This window comes from Trematomus bernacchii, unplaced genomic scaffold (genome assembly GCF_902827165.1).
Source record: "Trematomus bernacchii unplaced genomic scaffold, fTreBer1.1, whole genome shotgun sequence".
NCBI classification, from domain to species: domain Eukaryota; kingdom Metazoa; phylum Chordata; class Actinopteri; order Perciformes; family Nototheniidae; genus Trematomus; species Trematomus bernacchii.
This window is the reverse complement of record NW_022987559.1, coordinates 487,369-509,174: the sequence shown is the minus strand read 5'-3', so window position 1 is coordinate 509,174 and position 21,806 is coordinate 487,369. Positions and strand designations below refer to the sequence as shown.

At 40.8% G+C, this 21,806-nt stretch overlaps 1 protein-coding gene across 1 annotated transcript in view; it reads right to left on the bottom strand.

Annotated features, from left to right (window-relative positions):
* Positions 1–1,404: 1,404 nt before the first annotated feature.
* Positions 1,405–21,806, bottom strand: part of pou2f2a (POU class 2 homeobox 2a) — a 55,371-nt gene continuing 34,969 nt past the window's right edge. The window contains 9 exon segments of the mRNA XM_034123998.1: positions 1,405–8,534; positions 12,625–12,671; positions 14,556–14,624; positions 17,757–17,974; positions 18,616–18,666; positions 18,668–18,814; positions 19,313–19,461; positions 19,854–19,995; positions 21,359–21,502. Coding sequence (XP_033979889.1) covers positions 8,230–8,534; positions 12,625–12,671; positions 14,556–14,624; positions 17,757–17,974; positions 18,616–18,666; positions 18,668–18,814; positions 19,313–19,461; positions 19,854–19,995; positions 21,359–21,502 — 1,272 coding nt within the window. The 3' untranslated portion in view covers positions 1,405–8,229.

The following is a 21,806-nucleotide window of genomic DNA, read 5'->3' as shown; positions in this document are numbered from 1 at the left end:
CAGAGGAAGAGAAGGAGACAACAAAACAGAGAATCAACACTTCTGGAGGCCAAACGATCGCAACTGTAGGTCAACTAGCAGATGTCCCCTGACTCAGCTGAGAGAATATAAATGGAGGGACAGATGAAGACGATCTGCTTCCTCTTCATCACCCCCAATGACAACAACAAGTCTGGAAGTGAGAACCTATGTGCAGGGTGAGGAGACACAGGGTGAGGAGGTACAGGGTGAGGAGGCACAGGGTGAGGAGACACAGGATGAGGAGGCACAGGGTGAGGAGACACAGGGTGAGGTGGTACAGGGTGAGGAGACACAGGGTGAGGAGACACACGGTGAGGAGACACAGGGTGAGGAGACAGATGGTGAAGAGACACAGGGTGAGGAGACATGGTGAGGACACACAGGGTGAGGAGGCACAGGGTGAGGAGACACAGGGTGAGGAGACACAGGATGAGGAGACACGGTGAGGACACACAGGGTGAGACTTCAACATGACTTCCTCTCGCTCAGAGTGTCAGAAATCTCTGGGTAATCATTGCAGCTCCAAACAACACAGACTTGAGGTCAAAACAACAAATTGGTAATGTTTTTATACCCTTCAGTACGTCATGAAGTTACATGTTGGGTGACTTTTGACAGAGCTTTTATTGTCTCGATGTTGATAAGAGGAAATCACTTACCCTGGAAAGAGGTGCACAGCATGGAAAGGGAATTTAGAAATAAAATGAAAGCACAAATGGGAAAGGGTTACCTGCCCAGGCACTGTGGATGTAAACTATATATGTGTTGCTTTTCTCAGCATTTTGACATCTTGTATTATATACAGATTTGTATTAAAATGCACTGTCCCTATAACAAAATTAGATAAATAGCCTTTTCAAATGCCTGATTAAAATCTAGCATTCTTTATTTAATGTGTAAATATTTCAAAATGTATTTCAATTTTCAATATTGCATTTAAAATGATTGATTTGGGTATTTATTAATCGTATAGAGGTTTCCTTTCATGTTTTCCTTTATCCTATTTATTGATGGATTACAATATGAGTATTTGGCCCAAATAGTAACCAATAAAATATGTTGTGTTTCCAACCATTTACCTGTGGTTTAAGTAGTAATTAATTGGTAATATCTGTTATGAATTCCTTGTTTTTTGTAATGTCCTTTAGTCATCAATCAATGACACTTTATATTTCCATGACACTTGTAGTCCTCCATAACTACGGAAATATCAGCCCCGGTGGTTTATCTCTGCCTGGGCTCAGTGAGGAGAGATATACAGTCTAACAGCGCCCTCTTCTGGTTGTAAAGGTACATGACAACTGGAAGTTCATCTCCTGTTTCCTAAATGAGGTTTCTCCTGAAAGTGATGTATGATTTAAGAAACAGGACAAGAGTCAGGGAGGGGATCATCTGTACAGTTTTTGTCTCCTGTTTTATTTGGATGAATGAAACACTTTCAGTTACAAAAATGACTTAAAATGAACAACACTGTACAATGAACAAGTAGAGTTATTTTTCTTCTTTTTTTTTGGTTTTCAAGATAAATACACTAAAAGGCTAACTTGCTACTACAAGGGAGAAGAGGGGGGAAAGGAAGGGGATTAGGGGGGAGAAAGGGGGGCTGCTCACAGGATGGAGGAGGACACACAGAGACACACACACACACACACACACACACACACACACACACACACACACACACACACACACACACACACACACACACACACACACAAAGTTTAAACCGGTTTTAGAGTTGCATAACAAATAGAAAAAAGGCCTTTTATGATAACAAATAAAAACATATTCACACTAACACACACACTGTTGTGACAGGGGGAATTCAAACTATAGGAAGTTGGCAAACGGTACGTTACAGTTGACAGGTCATGTGTGTGTGGGGGGATCGTTGTTGTCCAAAGAACAAGGAATCTTTTTGTGTGTTTTTTTTTTTTTAAACACACCACACCCGTCCCATTTATCCAGCAACCCCCACGCACACGCACACGCACACGCACACGCACACACACACACACACACACACACACACACACACACACACACACACACACACACACACACACACAGGGGTAAAGGTCAGACAGGTATGACGTTAGGACCACACACTGGGTAAACCAAATGAAAAAGGGGGGAGGATGGGAGGGAGGGAGGGAGGGGTGATGACGAGCAGAAAGGACAAGAACTTAAGAAGGATCAGAACAGCTACAAAGATACCAAGAGAAACTTCATTATCATCATCATCACCACCATCATCATCATCATCATCATCATAATTATGAGAAGATTATTTTTCCAATGACAAATACTTAAAAATATACATTTCATTATCATCTTAATTATCAATATTATTATTATTATTATTATTCCCCTTTGGATAGCTGAGGTTAGCGCTTCAAAGACCGGCGCGCTAGGTGACGGAGGACTTAAAGAGAGTACACAGGGAGATGGAGAGAGAGAAAGAGAGAAGTGGAGTCGGTGGAGGCTTTGTGTTGAAGAGAAGTTAGAGCTCTTTGGTTTTATTCTTTAACGTCTGACTCTGTGTTGCTGGAGGAAAACCTTTGGACTAAAGCTGTATTGTAGACGAGAGAAAGACAGAGAGGAGAGAGGGATGGAGGAGAGGGGGGTGTGGAGGAAGAAGAAGCAGCTTGTTTGTTGTTGTTTTTGGCTCTGCTCACCGTGTCTCTCCTTCTGTTTCTTATCTTGACATGATTCAATTTCAAGCACTGTTTCTTGCATTTCAAAGGAATAGTTTGACATGTTTTGAGGTTTTCTTGCCAAGGTTTGGATGATGAACCCTAAACCCTTATGATAACAACATGGAGCTATGTTAGCTTAGCTTAGCAGGGGGAAAGAGCTAGCATGTCTCTGTCCAAATGAGGTGGAAATGATGACTCACTTTGCTGATTCATATTGTTTTGTTCACTTTAGCACAAATATATAGGTCACTGATCAATTCGTTTGTGTCTGTTTTTCTAAAAGAAACGTGAGTGCATCCAATACACAGCAGTATCTAAAAGCATCACCATTAACAACTCTTTCATTCTGTCTTCATTAAGTGCCAAGTTTAGGGTTAAAGTCGTCACTTAAGTACAAAACAATACCTAAACAGGAACTGTTTTCAATATGAATAGCCCAGGCAACGCTTATTTGCAACGGTGCTATCACAGCATTATTATGTATGTGGTCTTTCAGTCGGCAAGCCTTTATTTAGTTTGAGCTTTCAGTTGAGGAGCTCCACTGCTAGAAGCTACTGTCTTAATACATTCAGTTTAGTTTCAATAAACAATTATTTATATGTACGGAACAAAATCTGCCTTTAAAGCTAAAAAATGTTAGTTAGTTTGTTCAGAACTTATATTAGCCTGCAAGAACGATAGCTTGGCCCTGCAAAGACCTTCCTTCCTGGTTCTTATCTAACTCTTGGCAAGAAAATGAATACACTTAATTCCCCAAAAATGTCAAGTTACTCCTTTAAAACACATTTTTTGGATGTTGTAAAAGGCCGCATATGAGCCTGATTTTATGGAGAGAGATTAAAGCATGGAGGAAAGAAGAGTTTCTGAACGCTCTCTGAAGGTGGACATCAGGGTTTTAGGGAGTGTGTACATGGTGCTGGATCCCATGGCGGGGCATTAACTTTGGTATCATTCACTAAGGGGGTATCCCCGCCGGAGAGACCAACACGTTCACACCCGGTCCCTCAAACCCTAACGCTCACTAAAGAAGAGCCTCGTCACAAACATCCTCCCATTTCCTCTGAATGCTGAAGGAGAGCAAAACAACAAATGCTTCTTCTAAAGTCTCAACACACACCGGGTCTTGAGAAGTGTTTGGATGCGTCACCTAGCATCAGCGGTCCCAGCCAATCCCCATTGACCTGCCCTGCTGCACCCCTGATTCACATAAACTGGTCAATATGCCCCCTCATCAGGCAAGACCTAAAGGCGAGAGGGGGTTTTGGAGACCTTATGGGTAAAGCTGCACTGTAGCAAGAATCTAGAAGCTTTTGAATTCAAAAAGATTGATCCAGATTAGAGTCTAGATTTGCACCAAAGAGCAGCTTTACAGTCCGTGTTTGACAGGGAGGAAACAGCGAGGGTCAGATGTGAGGAGAGGGCTGTGCTCAAAGCTCAACACAGACAGCGGGGGGTGTTTTCCAGAGGGACAAGGTGTGTGTGTGTGTGTGTGTGTGTGGACCAGAGCTTGAACCAGTGCAGCCCTTTGACCTTAAATGGCAACTTCTGAATCCCTTGAGAAAAACGGATCTATTCCATGATCTGTCGACTCCCAGATCAATCCCAAACCTCTGTGTTCACACCTCGGCTTTACTGCGTCTGCTCTCATGCCACAAATCACACTTTCCACACATAACACCGTTATCCCCGCTCGAACCCCGCATTTTAAAGCATTCATCTATTTGGTTTATCATCAAAGAATATGAGGTATATGATGAACTATCTCTCTTTTACATCCTACAGTGGATGAAGAAAAAAGTTTTAAACAGACGTCTAGAAAAGTGGAAACAAAAAACTGAAAAAAGAGACAAAGTAGAAGGTAATATACGGGTTTAAAATCCAGAATCACCCGCTTGCCTCCTGTCATGTAAAAACCGCTAGCCCCAGTTGCTTTTCTTCTTTTGTGTTTTTGGTTGCGTAGCTGTAAAGCTTTCAGTGTTTTCTCCCTTGAGAGAAGATATCAAGAAGAGGCAGAACAGCGTCTTAAAAAACACCTCATCCTGCAGTTTCTCACACATTGTATGTATGCATTGAAACAGGAATTAAACTAACCATTTCTGTCCCATTATCAGGAGAAGTCCAGAAAGCCTCTATCAAATGCATTGTTTACCCTGCTGATGATGAGGTGTTTGCCACACAGTGCTGCCTCTCGTTCCTGTGAGCACATCTTAACGGCTGACCATTCAATCCGCCATATTCTCTTATTAAGTCCCGACAGGACGTGGTTGCATTTCTGGTATTATTTGGTTTAAAGAAGTAGGAAAGAACTTCATCAGGGGGCACAAAATAAGAAAATCTATCACAAATACATCCCAGGATATGAAAAAGCACCTCTAGAAATAAATTAACAAATAAATAGCAAGCAAATAAATCAACCCTATCCTGAATAAATAGTACAATCAAAAGTCTAAATCATCATTAATAAGGAAAAAAAAAAAGTCCAAAGAGAGATAGTTACAATTTTTGGTCTAAAATCAAGTTATTATCATCAATGTTTTTAAGGATCTTTTTTTTTTCTCAAAGTCTTTTTTGTACGTTTTTTTCTTTTTAATACATTAGCGATAAGTAAGCAGTAGAACATAGATCTTTTTTCTACAAAATCTATAGAAGCACTAACAGATACATTCCGTCTAAGAGTCAATGTGGAGAACAGGTTTCACCTTGAAGGTGCGAACCCCACATCTAAAGTTTGGTTCGTGAAACGATTCTCGCGTGTCGACTGTTTTTCTGGTGTGGATCAAACCAAATATTCTTTGGATACGTTTACGTCCAGCTCTCAGAAACGTCAACCTTGACTGAGGCCGCTGTGTGTGTGAGTTATTCTGCGTCGGAAGTGCCGTCTCTGGGGTCAAAATGAATGACAAGACATCACTGCAGACCCTTTTTTTCTTTTCTGGCCTCCCAATAAGTGCAGAACAACGCAGTTTCACCTCAGACAGATCGACCCGTTTCTGTTCCCTCGTGGGATTCCTCTACTGTGTTTGGTTTGGTTCAGTATTTGGTTTTTCAAGGTTTGCTATTTATTTTTGGCTTTTTGTGTGTCGTTTTTTTTTTCCTCTGCCAAGACAGTCTGTTTCTTTATCTAATAAAAATCTGGAAGCTAAATTTTCACAGTATTTTTTCCAACCACCTGATAAAAATCTCTAGCACGACTACGAAAAAATAAGGAGCTCTTGTAGTAATAAGTAAGCGAGTACGTTATTCCAAATGAGTAATAAGCACTAAAGTACAGTACATAAAACGGCATCAAGAGACACAGCAGAGATAAAACAATCGGAAAAAAACAACCAACAGAAAAATAAAAACAGAATTTTTTTTTAGAAGATTTCAGTTCAGTGAGGTCATTTGCGTTTAGCTCCATCCAGGACCAGAGAGCTGGGCTGGAGAGAGAGGCAGAGGAGGGGAGGAATTGTGTGTCCTTCACCTGTCTGTCTGCCTGTCTATCCTCCCTCCATCCATGCTACACAGTTTCAGAGAGGGAAACTCTAAAGCTCGCAGACAGACAGACAGACACCAGCACTTTGTCCTCCTCCCCTCCCCCCTCCAGCCACATTTGGTTAGGGTTTCTTTTTGGTTTGTCATTCCTTGGGTTGTGTTTTTTTTGGTATGGGTTTATTTTTGGTATCCTCTTACAAAAAAAAAGAAAAAAGAAGCCTGCTCCCGTCACTACGGTGCATCCCTCCTTCATCCCGCCCTGTCCCTTTCTTTCTGGGGGGTTTCGGAGTAAAGGATCAGTTCCCTAAATAAAGCTTCCCCCGCGGGTTTTTGGGACGGGCCAGGTGGAGGGGATGACACCAAAGAGGGGCTTAAACGTCCTGCCCCTCCGTGTGTCTTCATTGTGTTCAAACGTCCTGGCGGAGGCTCTTTAGCCCGGGCCTTGAGAATGCTTTGGTTTCCATTTGAGAATGAATGGCAGTCTGAGGTGGAAAATGACAGTGAAATGCGATCGATGGGGTGATGATGGAAACAGACGAACATCAGTAAACACGTCTAGACAGACAGGTGTGTGGCAGGACTGTGACTAAACTTGCCTTTATTGACTTATTTATTCTTCAGTCTCAATGGTTATTACTTTTTAAATGTCCAATCAGAGCCCCATTTCATACTTTCACTGCTAACCAACGTCTTTTTTCAGTGTGTGAAGTTTTCCAGGGCATGTTCATTTAGTCACGGAGGCTCTGGTGATGGGGTTATCTTTAAGAGAGTGGTCTGATTATGAGCGCTAAATGTTTAGGTCTTAATAAATTCAGTCACACCTTGAAATCAACTCTATTTTTGTATCTATGGCACTTGGTGAGCTTCTCTTCACCGCTGTTTCTGCAGAATAGTCACACTTAAAACAAATGAACACATGATGAAGACAATGATGATGGAAATGACACTAATAAATAACTCAATCCCAACTCTCAAAAGTGTAAAAAAAAACACACACTAAGCCTCTGTCAAAGAAGAAAGCTATTCTATGCTCTTGGAACCAGAGGTAGGTAAAGAGACTAAGACGGCGATCATTCAAACGCGACGTCTGGACTCGCTCTGTAACACTCTTTACAAAAATCATTCAATATATATCTAGCATGAAGAGAGACACATGAGCTGACAGACAGGATGATCGATGGTGTGTGTGTGTGTGTGTGTGTGTGTGTGTGTGTGTGTGTGTGTGTGTGTGTGTGTGTGTGTGTGTGTGTGTGTGTGTGTGTGTGTGTGTGTGTGTGTGTGTGTGTGTGTGTGTGTGTGTGTGTGTAGCAGTAGCAGTAGTCCTGGTCCTGGATAGCTTCAGTATTTACACGTCCTTTGAATAAAGCTTTTCTCTCCGTATTTTTGGTTTTTGGTATTTGGGATTTTGGTATGGTTGTCGTTTTTTTTTTTTTTTTTTTGTCATTGTGTATTCTTCTTCTTCCTTCTCCTCCTCAGGTACATTTTTGGTTTAAACTTCTCCTCCCTTCTCCTCTTCCTTCAGACCCGCAGCTTTTCGAAATAATTTAAAAAAGGGAAAACGTAAGCACAGTCCTCCCCTCCATCTTTTGTTGTCCTTGCCGCCATTCCTTTGTCACATAGTAAAGTTATCTTTTGTCATTTTTGGTTTATGCGCTTCGACATGCTTCTCTGTTAAAGAGTCATTGGTTTGTTTTCCTTGAGAGAGAAAGCGATGTCGATATCACGTGTTTTTGACAAAAAGGTCCCACGCTGCCTCCTCTCCGTCTGTTTGGATAGATAAAGATTTTTGGTTTCAATCTTCCCCTTTCCCCCCCCTTCTCCCCTCTTTCACTTCTTCCCTCCCTCCCTCTCTCCTCTTTCATTCTGTGTATTTTTGGCATCGAAAGACTGGGAGAGAACGAGAGAGAGAACCATTGCGAGAAAAATATCGGAAGAAGAGCGCAAGAGAGAGAAAGAGATAGCTTTGGTGTGAAAGGCGAGGTTTCCGTTTCCTCCTTCCTCCTCCTCCTCCTCTCTGATTGGCCGTTTGGCGCGGTCACTCAATCTTGGCCCCGCCCAGAGAGGTCGGGCTGTGCGCCATTTCGCTGGAGGAACAGGAAGAGGCGGGGCTTGAGCAGGGGGATGGGGAGCAGGGGGTGGGGCTGATGCTGCTGGCCAATGGGAAGGCTTGGGAGGCTTTGGCTACGGCGCTGAAGAGTCCGGGGTTCTGGCTCATGTGGAGCAGGGCCGGGTGGTTCAGGAAGAGGGAGGAGGGCAGGCCCCCGTGGCCCCCCCCCAGCATCAGCTTACTGGCCCCTTCAAGACTGGAAAGAGGCAGCTGGCCACCACTGGCTGCTAGGGCTGAGGGAGGGAGAGAGAGAGAGGTTCAAACATTCAATAACTGTGACGTCATTTATTGTAATTAATGCTACAGTGCATGCTTTTCACTGGTTATACATTGTGTGTGTAGGCGGGTGCTCGTGTGTGTGCGTAAGACAATTGCTGTTTGACTATTCCTTATACCAAAGCTATCTATCCATCTATCCATCCATCTATCTATCTATCTATCTATCTATCTATCTATCTATCTATCTATCTATCTATCTATCTATCTATCTATCTATCTATCTATCTATCTATCTATCTATCTATCTATCTATCTATCTATCTATCTATCTATCTATCTGGTCAATAGTTTCAACAAAATCCTTTATGATCTGTTTCCTGAAGTTTGGAAAATGTTTGAAAATGTAAGAAGCAATCCCTTCTGTCCCCCACAAAGCACCTGGGTACAATATGTATTTAGAAAGACTTAAAGTGGACCTATCATGCTATATTTGAATAATATAGTATAGGACCATACCTATATAAGGCATATTTATACTTTTTTTTTTTCAAAATACCAAACAGAGCATGCATTTTAGCCATGCCTCATTTTGCTCAATTTGACATTTTTTAGCTCTGTTTTTGCAAGGGCTGATTCTGTGAGAACAGCACCACCTACAGGCCTGGCATATGTACTACAGCGTCTCCAGAGCTTTCTAACAGCAATGGCCGTGGCTGTCTCCTCCTGATTGGTGGAGTTGGCCCAATAGCCGTAGTGCAGATCCGTTGCAGCCCCTTTTTTAGAGATTTGGGTATGGAGGAAAATAGAGAGGGTTGTGTTTTCTGACACTTGGTGAGTTCCCTGGAACACCGGGGACACATATTCATGTATAAAAGACGTACAAAAGTGCATTTTGCATGATAGGTCCCCTTCAAGCATCACCCTTCTGAGCAACAGAAGTCATATTTCTTTATATATTTAATCAGTTATTTATTTTAAATTTTAAATTGGCTACAGGATGTGTCCTGGCTAGAAAGCCCATGATGAGCTTTCCACAGAACATTAGGACTAAAATAGCCTAAATGCGTGAAATAAAAGCCTCTGTGTCACCTCCCCTACAGAGGACTAATAGAAAATGCCAATATTTCGCTTAGTATTTTCTGGCACCATGTATTCCTCCATATGAGGTTGTTTTTTTACATTTAAACCCATCTACCTCTTTCTTTAGACACTTTAATAGGGAAAACAAATGCTTATGATTTGTCATTAACTAGTAATATTGAGCGTTGTTACTTGTTAGCTAGTTTGTTAATAATTGACAGCGCACAGCCAGAACAGACGAAGCGCCTGAGCTTGTTGCATTCAGCAGAAGTAGATAAAAACACCTTCTTTTAAATAAAAAGCTGAGAGGGTGAGTGGAGTTTTCTTAAGAGAAATACACTTGTCTGTTTTTGGGAATCATTTAGGTGAGTTTTGGGAAACTGCTTCACATTCACAAAGGCCTTTTTTTTGGTGACGGTAGTGTCAGTCTTCCTGCGTGTTGTCTAATATCCGTTAGATAATCTCTGTGATCAGATCCAGGGCACTCTGCAGGTAATCTGCTGAGAGTGGTCCGTTGTTAAGGAAACAAGGTTGATGATGGAGCTACATGCAGCGCTCCTTTCCATTAATGTAATTAAACGCACCCTATTAATGTGTGTGTCTGCATGGCAACAGCAGAACACATGTATCCTCATCGTCAACAGAGCATTGAGCTCCGTTACTGCTCAGAACGTTGTGGGCACACGGCATTATGGTCTGTTGAGGCAACTATTGGTGAAGAGACATTTATTTCTGCCTCCTCAGTGATTCATCTCTTGGTGTTTCAGTGTCGAGTCAAAGTGGATCTCTTGGTTTCATAAACTACCTTTCAAGTTTCAATCTGTGTCTCTTATGCAAAAGATATCCCAAAGCAAAAGGAGTTTATTTAGGAGCGTTGCACAAAGTATTTTTAAGTTGATTCCTTGCCAAAATGTTTACACTAAGGCGTTCACTTTACAAACTGTCCTCCTATAACATATGTGCACAATGGATTTGCTTCATTGGCATCATCATCCTTTCACTTGACTTGGACAACAACGAGAATACAAAAGTAAAGAAAGGTGTAACTAGACAGAAGACAAGAAGGTTGTTCCCCTTTAAAAACCTGATACGTTGAATATATTTTTAATATGTATTATATAATAGAGATTTTGAAGATAGACGGTTAAATCCAAATCCTCTAACAAGTTACTCATCGCTAATAGTGTTCAGTGGGTTTTTCCCTGTTTTGAATATTATGTTTTGGTTTATCCTCCTCCTCCACAGTTCCCATAAATTCAGCCATTACCAAGTGTTCCTCAACATATTTCACATTTTAAAGAGACTGGTACGTCCTAGTTCCTGAGTAAAGATATCTAAAGCAATGCATCAAGGGAATTCTTAAAGTGGACCTATCATGCTATATTTGAATAATATAGTGTAGGACCATACCTATATAAGGCATATTTATACTTTTTTTTCAAAATACCAAACAGATCATGCATTTTAGCCATGCCTCATTTCGCTCAATTTGACATTGTTTAGCTCTGTTTTTGCAAGGGCTGATTCAGTGAGAACAGCACCACCTACAGGCCTGGCATATGTACTACAGCGTCTCCAGCGCTTTCGAACGGCAATGGCCGTGGCTGTCTCCTCCTGATTGCTGGAGTTGGCCCAATAGCCGTAGCGCCACCGTCCTGACGTCAGGACAGTGTTCAAATCTGGATCAGTTTTGATCAGATCCGTTGCAGCCCCTTTTTTAGAGATTTGGGTATGGAGGAAAATAGAGAGGGTTGTGTTTTCTGACACTTGGTGAGTTCCCTGGAACACCGGGGACACATATTCATGTATAAAAGACGTACAAAAGTGCATTTTGCATGATAGGTCCCCTTTAAGTAGCTAGTAGTAGAACAAACACCTAGGGTCATCTTAAAACAAGTTTGTATATTGATTTGATGCAATAAGTTGTTACTAAGGCATCCTTAGATGAACATGTAAGCGGATTTTAGGCATGATATGTTTTATGCAACCAGGCACTGATATTTAAAGTTGTTGATGTAAGTGTTTAATGTCCATTATTAGTGCACATTTCACAATAAAATGAAGTGCATGAAACGTCCCCAGCAGCATGGTTTCCATCTGATTTCAAATATTTGATGTTGACTTTTTTCCTACCCATTATACTATTGATGAAATGAAGAGATGAAAGGCTGAGGATGAGTGAGACGGCACAGACGCACACACAAACACTTAGCCCACACACTCACGTAAAAGAGTCGTCACACGCACACACACACGCACACGCACACGCACACGCACACGCACACGCACACACACACACACACACACACACACACACACACACACACACACACACACACACACACACACACACACACGCACGCACGCAGGCACACACTCGATGGGATGGAGTCATGGATGTTGATGTCGACACATGAGAAATAATGTTCCCCTCTGAGACTCTTGGGCTGCTTCAGAGACTGTGGAGGAGCAAACATTGGCTGCCCATTCATGCGCGTCTCCAGCTTCAAGTGCGATTTGATTCCCCTACCGTGCATAACTGTATTACTCATCATCACACTTCTGTTATTAATACATCTCTCTCTACCTCTTCTCATCCTCGCTGCACCAGCTGTGATTAAACCGTCGCTCTGCTGACACCCGTTGGACTGTTTCGTGGTCAGTTCTGCAGGATTGTACACTTTTTATTTTCTTATACTTCTTGTGTGTCGTTCCTTAAGTGTAGGAAGGTGTGTCGTGCATGGTGAGCTTGAGCTTGTGTAGGAGTGCAAGTGTTTGAGAGGAGGAGAATATATTTCCAGAAGATAAAAAACTCTATTTTTACGTCCTCTATGACCCTTCGTTTTTCCCAGAAATGAAATAATAAGCACCTCAGCCGTGACCTTTAAAAGATATTCTGTTTAACATCCGTGCTGATGCTAAGCTTTCTCTTTTTTTTACTCCTTGAATAAAAACCTAATTTCAGCATGTCTTTTTCTCTTACACACACACACACACATTGGATAGTGGCCAGGGGATTGTTACCGAGGAGGGCTTGGTTCATTCCTGTGTTAACTCCCATCACAGTGTTCCTGTTGTTTCACACACACACACACACACACACCATACATGTGCCGGCATATACACGAACACAGACAAGCAGAGGAGAAAAGGTGAGAAAAAAAAGCAGGTTTAGCAGCAAGGACAAGCGGAGGGCATATTGAGCCCTACATGGACACAAAGAGCAGCAGTCAGCTGACAGGAGGCAGAACAGATGTAAACAAGAGGTTAGAAAAGCAGGAAGAAACAGAACATCTTGGAAATGTTATAAAACACAAGAAGCCTCCTTAACCCTCTGAGGCCCGCTGCTGTGAATCTGCAACATCGATTTAAAACTAATTAAGTAGAACATTTTCAGATTAAAATGTACTTTATCGTGGCAAAGAATCTTTGGTTGGGAAATGGGTTTAAAGTTCAAACAACATGGTTTCCCCTAGTTCTCTCTTTTGGACACTGTATTCTGTGTACATGTGTGACCTGTAGTATTGTTTCCTTTATGTTTTAAGATTATTAGGAATATATGATAATAATAAAAAGTATGTTTTACGGGATTTGGTGTTTTTTTTATGTTGCAAAAAGGCATTTGTGGGTTTCAATGGGTAAGTCCTCTTTAAATCAAAAGGTCCCATCACCTAATAATAAGTACATTTATCTTAATATGGCAATCAACAATGTGTTTATATTGCATATGTATAGGCAGTGCTTGAATTGGAATAACAAAGGTGCCAGTACTCTAAATCAGCAACTGTTTCAAGTCAATTTGATTTATACAGCCCAAAAACAAGAATTTGGCTCAGAGGTCTTTACAATCTGTACAACATACGACTCCCTCTATCCTTATCCTCATATCTTTGAATCAGTAATTCAAAAGAAACACAAAAAAACTTTAACAGAATATTTACTGTAACGTTCAGAAATTGCATGTTTTTCCACGACTAATCAGGGAGGTGTCCGGGGCTCTCATAGAGAACATGACGTAGCCTATACATGTGCCTGCATCAGGTCATATAGTATATCCTATAATGCTGGTGGGTTTGTCTCTTTACTGTGTATTTTAGACAGGCTCACTGTACTGAAAGCCTGACTCCTACTGGCGGCTGGTTAAATGACTCCTCGTCCCTGAGTACACGCATCTTCCATCAGGAAAAGGAGAGAGGGAATCAATGGAGCTGCCAGGGAGGACACAGGGGAATAAACGCAACTAATATGCGTACCTAGATGCGTCATGAGGTGTCGGTACGCAGAAGTAATGGTACGCAGATGGGTAAAAATCAGAAGTCCGGCCCAATTCAAGCACTGTGTGTGTATAGGTGTGTCATAGTGATAAAGTTAGGGGTTGAACTTATATATACTGTTAAGGCGTAGGAGTGAACAGATAAAATACTCTAACTGGGCCCTTTATATTTTAGGAAACATGTTCAACTGCTTGTTAACTCAAATATGTAATCGCCTTGCAGCAACTCACTTAATTTAGGAATGAAAACATGCTCAAGACGAACTAGTTGAGTTCATATCGGGTTTCAGAATTGGGAAAGAAAGTGATTTACGTGGGATGATTTAAGTATTCCTGAAACTACTAATCTACTGGGATTTTGCTAGTTAATACATTTGGGTTTGATGTGCAGTAAAACACAGTGTCATGTAAATAAAATATATGTTTAAGATGCCTATTTTCTTTAATTGAATCATGTTTAAAGTTAAATTGGATATTGTTTGTAAGACCCACAAATATCCTGCCAAAAACATTAGAACATGTATTTGTGGCGAGCTAGAACATTCTGTTTGCATACATGAAATCAATGCTTAGGTTTCAGAGGGTTAACCATATGTTAGTAGTGATTCAAAAGAAGAACCACGCTTTCTGATACACTATTTATACGCTACATACAATCTGCATATATCTCTGTCGCATTCACCTCAAGTTTGCAGCAAAATCGGTGATGTAGTTAGACACGTCACCGTTCTTTTTACCCATACGCCATAAGCTGTGAACAAAAGAACCACACACACACACATACACACACAGGGTTAGAGTACACTGCAGCACAGGGAAAGCAGTAGGGCCCCAAGGCAAGTTAAAGAAATCAGTGTGTGTGTTTACAGTGTCAACCACTTAGCTACAAACTGCAGGTGAAGCGAGCATGGTGCAGCGTGTTATGGAAATGTGTGGTTTTATTTAATAGCACTTATTAGGAAATATTTTTGCCTAAATGGATTCAGGCATGGTGGCCGTAAAATCATTGTAATTCAGATTTATCTTACTTAAAAAAATACAAACATAAACATTATAATGAAAGGATTATTTCAGCAAAGTAAAATACTTCAGACCGTTATTTGTAAGTAGCCAGGTAGTTATGTTTGAATTGATTCGTGTTTTGCAATCCTTCTTTAAAAAATATTTTAGAACTAAAACCACTATAATGCAGACATATTAAATGGGTTGGTGCTGCCAACAGCGATTCATAATTATATTTTCTCCTAGAATTGTGCATTAGTTACTCTGGATCACTTTGGGAATACACAGATAAGGACTATTTCAACAAACTGAAAACTGTATAACTGTAGCAAGTTCGAGTCCCACTGCAGTCAGCATGTCGTTGTGTCCCTGGGCAAGACACTTCACCCCAAATTGCTCCTGTGGGGATTGTCCACAGTACTGAATGTATGTAAGTCGCTTTGGATAAAAGCGTCTAACAAATGACATGTAATGTATTCTAGTTTATTTGAGTTGTCAGGGAAGACATATTGTATGCATCACTTTCAACCACACATCAAACTGTATTGTAGTTTATTTATCCATCATTTCAAACCACACATCAAACTGTATTCTAGTTTATTTGAGATGTCAGGGAAGACATATTGTATGCATCACTTCAAACCACACATCAAACTGTATTCCCCTTCATTGTGTGTGGATGTGGGCAGACATGTCAGGACACAACATGTACAGTAGTCTAACGTCGTTAGAAAGTTAACGTATTGTCCCTAACGGCATTCAGGAGGGGTCGTTTTAGACAGTATAGTTGTTCAAATATTTGAACAATGGAGCACATGTCTCTCTTCTGAAAGGCTAGGAGGAAGCTGTACTGTACATGTTTGCACACATGAAAAGAGGCAGATTGTGTTGTGTTAAGAGGACAAAAGAGGATTTAAGGGAAAGTTTCCCACCTCGTAACAAGTGGGCGGGAAGGTTTGATTTTTCAGATTAAAAAAAGTAAAGAATATTGTGTATAAAAAAACCTCAGCATCCCCATCGTCCAACACAGTCTCACGGCATTTCGTGTTATAGTCACAAAATTAATCTATTGATTTGTGTTCACCAACACGATTTTTGCCATTTTTTTCGTGTCACACAGAACGATTTAAAAACCAAGTAAATAATAACAAATTAGAAGGAAAAACAGATTTGAAAAAATACAGATTTCAGTATTCTGACACAGAACGATTTTTAGAAGCAATGTATTTATATTGGTAGTTTGTTTCGTGCCTGCACCAAATAATAACAAATTAGAAAAAATACAGATTTCAGTATTCTGAGGCTCTGAGCCATTTATTTTCCTCGTGGACGGCAAAAAAACTCTGACATTATACAATTTAAAATAAAAGGGTTAGGCTTAGGGTAAGATAATGAGTAAGAACATGTTTTTATGAACCACACAGCTTCTGGTCTTCCAAGACCCGACCGGACAAAAAGACGTGGTGCAGGCACGAAACATACTACCAATAGAAATACATTGCTTTTAAAATCGTTCTGTGTGACACGAAAAAAATGCGAAAATCGTGTTGGTGAACACGAATCAATAGATTAAATTAATTTCGTGACTATAACACGAAATGCCGTGAGACTGGGTTACATCGTCAGGTAGCTGTTCTACAAAGAGGTTTCCGAAGCTGTTTCATTTAGCAACTCTCTACAAGATGACATTTATTTTTTAAATGTTTAATGCAAGATGCATTAAACATTTAAAAAATAAATAATACTTTTCACACTTGTTTAAAATGCATATAGTATCCTAGTAGGTTGGTCTATCGCAGTGTTTCCTGTAACTGTGCACTTCTTTGTTACCCTACTGCTGCTTGCAAAATGTGACATAAATAGAAGGACATTAAATCTAATCGTATCAAATAAAACAAAAACCACCTAGGTAGATAGAGGTCATTTCTTTCACACTTAAGGGTGAAGTGACATTTTTTAATTCCTACATTTTCTTTATAACTGCTTTGAAGCGATGTATAGTAGACACTTTGGTACCACTTTACAATAAGACTACCCTTATAAAGGGTTTACGAATAGTTTGTAATTCATTTATTGAACACTTTATAAATCCTTAATAAGCTTTTATAAGACATGAGATAAACAGAGCAACTGTGACCGGTTGCTTGCCAAATAGTGAGCCCACATGTTACCAACAGATACCAAGGATGCTGGCGGATGAAGAAGACGAAGTAAGCTAGGTAGCCAATATAAGACTTAGCTGTACAGATAAATGTGGGCTCATTAGTTGGCAAGATGACTAAGCCTTATGTTGGCTACCTAGCTTACTTCGTCTCCTTCATCAGCCAGCATCCTTGGTATCTGTTGCTCACTGAGTTGATTCTCACTGAGTAGCCAATATAAGGCTTCGTCATCTTGCCAAATAGTGAGCCTGTGTTGATGTATGAAAACTACGTTAGAACTGGTTTATAAATGGTTCTTAATGATTAATAAAGTGTTTACAACCTAATTAAAAACCCTTTATGAATCCTTTATAAGGGTAGTCTTATTGTAAAGTGGTACCGACACTTTTTTACGCTGCTATGGACAATCTTGCACTAATGCACATTGATTCCCAAAGATATTGAAGTGACTGTTATTTTGTATATATATATTGATTGTTGTGTTTTTATCTTAATGTGTGCACATGTGTAAATGTGTCTGTTGATTGTGTATATATAGGATATACATATTTTTATAGATATTTTATACATATTTGTATTCGGGATTGTGGGAAACGGTATTTCGATCTCTCTGTCTGTACACACAAACTGAAAGATTGACAATAACGTTGACTTTGACTTTTGATAGTACAATACAATACAATAGTAAACGTCTCTTAGCACTTGTGTTGTGTTCTCACCCTGTGTTGATGTTGAGTGTGCTGTGGCTGGGGATGGCGGGGCTGACCGTGCTGCGGGGAGGAGGGGTCACCGGGGAGGGGGCGGAGCTTAGGGAGGGGTGGGTGGAGCTTAGGGAGGGGTGGCTGGAGGTCAGGCTGGAGGTCAGGGGGCAGCCGGGAGACATGGTGGACACCGTTGTGCTGAGATTGGTCACGGCCTGGGACAGCTGGCTGGACATCTGCAGGGAGAGAGAGAGCGAGAGAGAGAGAGAGAGAGAGAGAGAGAGAGAGAGAGAGAGAGAGAGAGAGAGAGAGAGAGAGAGAGAGAGAGAGAGAGAGAGATTTTTAAACATATATATTGCTGTTATATAATATATACAGTTTTTAATTCAAAATGTTTACTTTCATTTCTTATGTTTACGTAAATATTTTGTTCTATTTTATTATTTTATTGTACATTTGAACTTCTTTGGTTTATTTACGAAAAAATGAAGTATTCTGATTCGTATTTTTAATATTCATTAAAATAAAATTACCCCATTAAAAGATTAACCAGCAATGGTCAGATTATTCACTTAACTAAAAGTAGTAATTCCACAGTGTAGAAATGTCACTTAAGGTAAAGTAAGGAAGTACAAACACACTTTAAGTACAAGAAGTGAAAGTCCTCATTCTGCAATTTCAGAATACTAAGTAGAGTAAAAAGTATAATATTTGCCTCCACACCAGTACACACACTTGAACTTGAGTACATAATAATAATAATAATAATACATTGGATTTTTTATAGCGCTTTTTCTATTGCTCAAAGACGCTACATGTTCATTACTGTCCACAACTGCTAACATGTGTAACAGTGAGGTTGAGGTTGTATATTTACCATGTGAGGGCTGTAGCAGGGCTGTTTGTGCATTTGGGGGGCAGAGGGGGGGCTGGCTGGGCAGGGGCGGGGTGGAACTGCAGGGGTTGATGCGTTTCTCTTTCTGCCGGCGGTTGCAGAACCAGACCCGGATCACCTCCTTCTCCATGCTCAGCTGCTCTGAGATCATCAGGACCTCTTCTGAGGTAGGCTTCTGGTTCTGCTTCAACACAGAGAAGCAGGAATTCAGAAAGTTATTCAGATAGTTATTCAGACATTTATTCAGATAGTTATTCAGACATTTATTCAGATAGTTATTCAGACATTTATTCAGATCATTAGTCCAATGTTTCACAAGATGTGGTAAAAACATCAATCCTTCTTCCCAGCACGAGTAATACAAGCTGTAGATGCATGTAATGGAGTTAGAGTACAATGTACTTTATTGCAAATGTACTCAAATACGATTTAAAAGTATGATGCAAAATAGCAGCTTCCAGAAATGTTATTTATTTTAAATTAAAGTACATGTAACAGAGTAGATGTAATGTCATTTAAAAGCTCAAAAATACCGACGTATGGACTTAAATGACTGCCCAGTATTAAGATGAAACTTTAGAATCTCATAGAACTCGTTTCATGTTAAAAGCAATAATCTTTAATTGACTTTTTGATATTTAAGTTCGTGATTTTCAAAGGAAATAATGAGGATAAATACCGTCATGAATGCGCGCTCCAGGGCCACGCGTACATTCGTCTCGATGCTGGTTCTCTTCTTCCTGCGGCGGCCAGGCATCCCGTCAAAGCCCATCGAGGAAGAGGACAGGGAGCTGGGGCTGGGCATGGTGCAGTCTAAAGACATGGTCTCTGAGGAAGAGGAGCCAATCAATAAATCCATCACAAAATGTATACGTTCATTTGCAAATGAGGCATTTTGTTGTATGAGAAACTACAGACGTAAATAGACAGAGTAGTAAAAGAAACACTTGAAACAGCAATTTCACATTTTCCTTCCAGCCCAGACACTCAAATCTGAAAAACAAGTTAACAATATATTCTATTCTATTTTATTTACTTGCACTATTATCTGTTTTATTGTTTTTGCACTGTTGGAGGAGCCTGTGACCTAAGATGTTCATTGTCATAACTACACTGTAGCTATGCACACATGACAATAAAAGCCTTGAATCTTGAATATTGAATCAAACAATGTTTTTTGTCGAAATGTAAAGTACTGTAATTATTTTCTGACAGCTCACCTGCATCATTGAGCCACTTCTCCAGCAGTGGCTTCAGCTTGCACATGTTCTTAAAGCTCAGGTTGAGGGCTTCGAAGCGGGAGATGGTGGTCTGACTGAAGTCGTTGCCGTACAGCTTCCCCATGGCCATACCCACATCTCCCTGGAGGAGGGGGACAAGAAGAAGAACAGTAAAAAATAAAATCACATACACTGTTAAAGGACCCCTATTATACTGTTTTTCATCAACATATTATAGGTCTCAGATATATACAAAACATGTCTCTGAAGTGTTTGGCTTCAAACACCAAACAGATCATTGCAGCATCCCATAATCCCCTCTGTTTCAGCCCTGTTTCAAAAGTGCTGATTCTCTGTCTGTTACTTTAGATGAAAATAAGGAGCCCCTCCCCATGCCCCTCTGAGAGATATTTGGTTAAAAAGAACTCAATGGTGCTCTAGGAGGAGATTCAGGTGATAAGGTGGGGGGGGGAGGTTACCTTGGTTGGTGATTGGCTAATGGTTACACAAGCCAAACAATCGTTATGACATCACAAAGTGGCCAAAATCTGATCAGTTCATTTTCAGACAGGTTTTTATATAAATGGATCAGGACAAAAAGAGAGAGAATCTTTGTTCCTGAAACTTTCAGAATCTCTTTACACAGAGGCAGTGGCGGCGCCAGAGCATTTTTGTTGGGTAATCTATGGTAGGGCTAACCCATACAGTGGTGGTGCTCAAATCAGTATTTGCAATGTAATTACATACACGCTATATCGCCCCCCTTGACAGTGAAACGCCACGCGTGAGGTTTAGATTATTTCCCTGTCTCAATCAAAATGGAACTGTATGAAATAAAACGGCACATTTGTCTTGTAGTAAATAAAAAGGGATCACTGTGAACGTGACGTATGATAGTACACGTTGAAGATCCAATGGGGATACTGAATGGCGGTTTCGATTGATCTCAATCAATAAGGCATGACGCAGATCCAACGTTGCGTTGCTCTGATTGGCTGTAGGTCTATTCAAATTGCATTCGGAGGCATTTTGATCTGACCGCGGCCGCGCTGATATTATAACGCCAGAGAATTTCCACACCTTTAGTGTATAAAACTCCCCCACTACTTAGACTATTCCTTGCACCCCTCTTATAGCATAGGCCCGAATGGTCTCAACCATATTGCATCAGTAACGTGCACTTGTTACAGCAGGATCAGTTTGTGTGCTGTGGACACGACCCGTATATTTTCGCAATCCGTGTTCTCAACATTTAGCATTTCGCTTATTATTTAATTGAATTTGCATCACTTTTCATGGTGGGGCTAAGGTGGGGCTAAGCCATTTCTTGGTATGGCTGTAGCCTACCCCAGCCATACCCTGGCGCCGCCACTGCACAGAGGGGACACATGTTGATGTAGAAGAGACGTGAACAAGTGGATTTTGCATAATAGGTGACCTTTAAAGTAACGTGCACACACACACACACACACACACACACACACACTGCAGGCGTCTCTCCTCACCTGTGTGAAGCCCAGTTTGATGCGTCTCTGTTTGAAAGTGCGGGCAAACACCTCCAGTTCCTCCAGGTCGCTGGGCTCCTCGGGGTGAGGGGTCGTCACTGAGGGCGCCGCGGTCACGCCGCTCACCTCCATACTCTTATCCCGCTGAAGAGAAACCGCGTCAGGGGAGAGAAAGTGAAACCAAGAGGGGAAGAGATTCTTATTATTCTTTCGCAACAACAATGAGCTTATTTAACTAGACATGGAGAGAAGATTTTTGTTTCACATTAAAGCAGAGTTAAAACCGAGCTCTCCCTCCACCACAGAGCACACAGCTGTAGTGAAACACCACCGGTTTAAAAACTCTTCCATGTTTCTCATCAGACAGTGAAATCTAAAATCTACCGTCACTCTTGCTTTTACCAAAGATAAAAACATGTTGCTGACCGGCTGTACTGTTCACTTTGTT